The 4,564-nt window shown below is 33.7% G+C and overlaps 1 protein-coding gene across 5 annotated transcripts in view; it reads right to left on the bottom strand.

Annotated features, from left to right (window-relative positions):
- The window catches only part of HS2ST1 (heparan sulfate 2-O-sulfotransferase 1), a 191,959-nt gene that overhangs the window by 184,546 nt on the left and 2,849 nt on the right, over positions 1-4,564 (bottom strand). Inside the window, exons 2-3 of one of the 5 annotated variants that reach the window (XM_060411449.1) lie at positions 2,664-2,759; positions 11-139 (exon numbers count right to left, since the gene is read on the bottom strand). The exons of 3 other annotated variants lie outside the window; for them this stretch is intronic. In XM_060411449.1, the coding sequence (XP_060267432.1) occupies positions 11-68 (58 nt within the window). In that variant the 5' untranslated portion in view covers positions 69-139; positions 2,664-2,759. The remainder of the gene's footprint in view (positions 1-10; positions 140-2,663; positions 2,760-4,564) is intronic. One more of the 5 variants, XM_060411451.1, reaches the window with a different exon arrangement.

Here is a 4,564-nt window from a genome sequence, read left to right as displayed (position 1 = left end):
ACCGCCTCACCTTTCTCTTGCTTCTTCCCCAGGCTGACAGCAGAGAACTCCAAACCAGAGGATGGCATAACTAATAACAGAAAGTACCCAAGACCTTGAATAACTCATGAAGAGGAAAACCATCCACCAAAATGATCACCTAAAACATGATGGAGAAAAGAGTCATTTACTATGTTTAGCCAATAAAATTGTGGACTTTGTTTTAAAAACAGCTATCATTACTCTAATTCAAGAAGCTTCTAAAGAGCTTTATGCAGAGGAGTGACATGATTTTTTTACATTTCAAAAGGCTCACCAAGCTGTTATATTAAGAATAGTCTGTAGGGAGGCCAAGTGCAGAATCAAACAGACTAGTTAAGACATGGCAGTAATCCAGGGAAGAGACTACAGTATCCTGAATTAGGTGATAAGAGTGGAAGTGCTGAGTAGTAGTCATATTCTAGAAATATTTTGAAGGTAAAGCTAACAAGATATTTCTGAAAGATTAGATGTAGAGTGTGAGAAAAAAAAGTCAAGTTAACTAGCAAATGGAAGAATAGAGCTGCTATCAACTGAAATAAAGGTCAGATAAAATTATTGGGGGGGTATAGGGGGGTACTGAGGCACTGAACAGAAACATCAGAAGATTCGTTTTGACCACACTGAATTTAAGTCTATTAATTGTTCAAGTGGGCAACTCAATTACATGAATCTACACAAATCTAATGTTTAGGAAACAAGTCTCAACCAGAAATACATAAGTTGTCAACACATAGGTCACCAACTAAGGAAGAGTAAAGAGGAGTTTCAAGGACTCAGCCCTTTGGTATTCTTATGTCAAAGGGGTTGAAGAGAATGCTAAAAAAGAAGCTAACACAAGAGACAGAGAAATGACCCACTGAGGGGGGAAGAAAGCCGAGAGTATGATATACTGGAAGCCAAGTGAAGAAAATTGCTCAAAAGGAGGAAGTGATCAACTGTCAAATTCTGCTGACTGGTCAAGTAAGATGAAGACCAAAAACTGTAGGACTTAGGGAAGTCACTGGTGATTGTGGCAATTAGCAACAGTGAAAATAGACAATTTTTAAGTTTTACTGCTAAGGGAAGCTGAAATATGAAACAGACATTGGCTGAGCAAGAGGAATCAAGAGAAAAATATCATTTTGTTTTTGGTTGGGAGAAATAATAGCATGTTTACATGCTAATGAGAAGAATCCAGCAGAAAGGGAGGAAATGATGACTACAGGAGAATGAGGGAAAACTTCTGGAACCACACCTTTAAGTAGATGAGGAAACAGGATCAGGTGCACAAGTGGTCCAATAGGCAGTTAATCTATAATTAATAGGCAGAATGGCAAAGTACATAAACACAGTTACTAATAGTTGGCCAGATAATTATAAATAACTGGACTATAGTGAACCATGATTATAAAGTCCATCTATAGAAACATCTCTCCAAAGTAGTCATTCTGGAGAGCAGTGTTTGAATATTTATTATTTCAATTTCACTAAGTGCCCAAAAAGCTCTTAGAAGGCTTAGAGAGGTAGAGAGACAGCCTAGTATCACTTTAATTGAAATCAACCATTTCAGTTGACTGACTACTCTATGGCACTAGATATCCTATCTGGGACTAATAAGTGAAACACCAATTAGCAATTCTAGAATAACGGCATTCCAATTAAACTGTCAAGTCCTCTAAACAGTAACTACTGTAAACTTTGCAAACAATTTTATAAGTAGAGAAATCTATCATTCTTGGGAACATTTTATAAGTATGTATGGTTTCAGGTGGGCTTTCCTGATGGCTCAGTGGTAAAGAACCTGCCTGCCAATTAGGAGACATGGTTTCAATGCCTGGATCGGGAAGATCCCCTGGAGAAGAAAATGGCAACCCATTCCAGTATTCTTGCTTGGGAAATTCCATGGACAGAGGAGCCCGGTAGGCTATAGCCCATGGGGTTACAAAGCGTCAGACACAACTTAGCGACTAAACAAAAAAAACAGTGGCACTTGTAAAACCTACCAAATTCCAAAGAGATAAGTCCCAAGCTTGGCCCTGAAAGCTGGTTCATTAGTTAAGGAGAGTTTCAAGAACATAAAAGATTAACATACTTTTGACCAATGAAGACAGCTACATAATCCATTCTGAGTTACTGTCTTCATTGAAAACATTAGGTCCTAAAGCATTCATTTATTTAGTGGTCTTACAAGCACATGAACAAAAAATATTATTTTAAATGCTTAGGTCCTATAAAAAATAAAGTTATCAACCACATAATTCTGACATTTATATAACAAAAATTTCATTGACTGTTCCATCAGTCAAAATTAACAGTAGTGTGCTCTTGACATTCAGAAATAACTACTGAGAAAAAGCAACAAATTCTGACAACCAGAGTTCTAACAGCTAAGTAACTAAGCAGTAACCTAAGCAAATTTTCATTTTGACTCCATGTTATTTTCTATACCTCATTAGAAAAATTAAGTTTGTATAGATTTTAATACTTTTCTCAATGTAATACCCACATTAATAAGTTTGTAATATAACACCCACATTAATATTAATATGCTTGCATCCTAAATTTAACTCACGAGTTGCAGGTTGTAATAAGTTAATATTAAAACAAAAAACACACTCACTCCATTAAATATAAACCATTTACTGCAATTCAGTGATTCTTACCATTAAGGGGATTGTGTACTCCTTTGCAAATCTGATAAAAGATATGTATATAATTTCAGGGAATTCATAGATGCCTTGAAGCCTATATATGAGTCCCTAAGACCAAAAGAATCTCTGATTAGTGGAAAATAATGGAGTCCAAAATTTATCCAAGAAATATGAAAACTTAATATGTGACTAAAACAAGAACTGTAACATAGAAAGGAGGGAAAAAAAGATGAATTATTAATATAATATTTGCCATAAGTGGCCATTCACTGAGAGAAATTACAATAAACATATGATGCTTTAAAGAGCTAAACATAAAAATATAAGCTGTAGAACACTAACAAAATATAGAGAATAATAACATAATCTTGGTTGGGGGAAGACTCCTCAAGCAATGCAAGGCACCTACTTGCCTAAACTGAGAGATTTGACTGCATAAAATTTTTAACTTCCATACACCATAAAGTCAAGGGACAAATGACAGACCTGGAGAAAAATAGATGCAAGACACGACAGATAAATGATTACTACACCTAACATCCTTTTCAAACCCTAAAATTGGTAAGATGAAATACTACCCAACAGACATGAAAATGAACCAGTAAATTATGTTCAACTTAATTAGAAGTCAAGGAAACATAAATTGATACAACAACATACCATTTCACAGCTTTAGAAAAAAATTAAAAGCTAGCAAAAATTAAAAGCTGACAATATCCTGCACTTGTGTGTATGCTGACAGTACAGATTATTATAACCCTTGGGAAATAAATTTTCAGGGAAGTAACAGATTTTAAAATCTGTTAAACTACAATATATATATATATATCTTTTGTCTCAGTAATCCCTTATTAGAATTTATCCTACTGAAAATAGTACCAACAAATAAAGAATTAAATAAACTAATATAAGCATGTTTCTTGTAACACTTTTATAATACCAAGAAATAAAACAGTTTTAAAAAAAAGCGTTTAAGGGGGATAAACTGAGTGTTCATTATTGACATAATGGCTTAAGAATTTATGACTCATGCATACTGTGGAATGTTATACAGCTATTAGAATGAGTAAGTCAAATTTATATTTTTTGACCTGGAAAGATGTTCTGTGACATTAAATGAAAAAAGCAAGATGCAAAGCCAGTATTACGTATACTGTCATTTAATATTCATTGGAAAAAAAAATAACTCTATTATGAGACACTGGTTTTTAGGAATTCCTATTGATATACTTAATGATGTTTAAGGGTTTTTTTAAGCCATAAATGCAAAATGTAATAAATTTGACAACACTTTAAGTCAAAATTCTGTGTGACAGATGACACGACTAAAGTTTCTGAAAAGTGAAAACTGTGTAAGTTTTTCTGATGGCAAAATAAAAATGCTTTTATTGTTTGTGATTTTACACGTACAGAAAACGACAATCTTTTTTTTCCCCCCGTAGCAAAAGTAAGCTATCTATTTCAGTCCTTTCATTAGATAATACAATTATGTTCATTACATGGGTATAAACAAGCAACAGACATTACACTAACCTAATTCCTTTGTGTCAGAAATTGAATTTTCTAAGAATGATATTCATTCTTAGCAATAAATGCAATTAAACATTGGTGCTAGTTTAAAAATTCTATTCAAACCACTACATCTTAGTGTAATGTCAATATAAAGTCCCATGCAGCCTGGTATAATTAAAGGGGAACTTGATTTGAAATCAGACATACCTGGGTTCCAATACTGACTTTGCCACTTATTAGGTATGTAGTCAACTTATATAACTTTTGAACTTGTTCCCACATCTGTAAAAATGGCTTTTTTATGGTGTTCTTGGAAGATCAAATAAGAATAGCAAATATGAAAGGGTCTAGTACAGAGTCTGATTGTCAAAATATGTCTCCTTCTATGTTCCTTTCCTAAG

This window comes from Ovis aries, chromosome 1 (assembly GCF_016772045.2).
Source record: "Ovis aries strain OAR_USU_Benz2616 breed Rambouillet chromosome 1, ARS-UI_Ramb_v3.0, whole genome shotgun sequence".
In the NCBI taxonomy this organism is placed as follows: Eukaryota; Metazoa; Chordata; class Mammalia; order Artiodactyla; family Bovidae; genus Ovis; species Ovis aries.
Note: the sequence above shows the minus strand (reverse complement) of the source record. Positions and strands in the feature narration are given on the sequence as shown.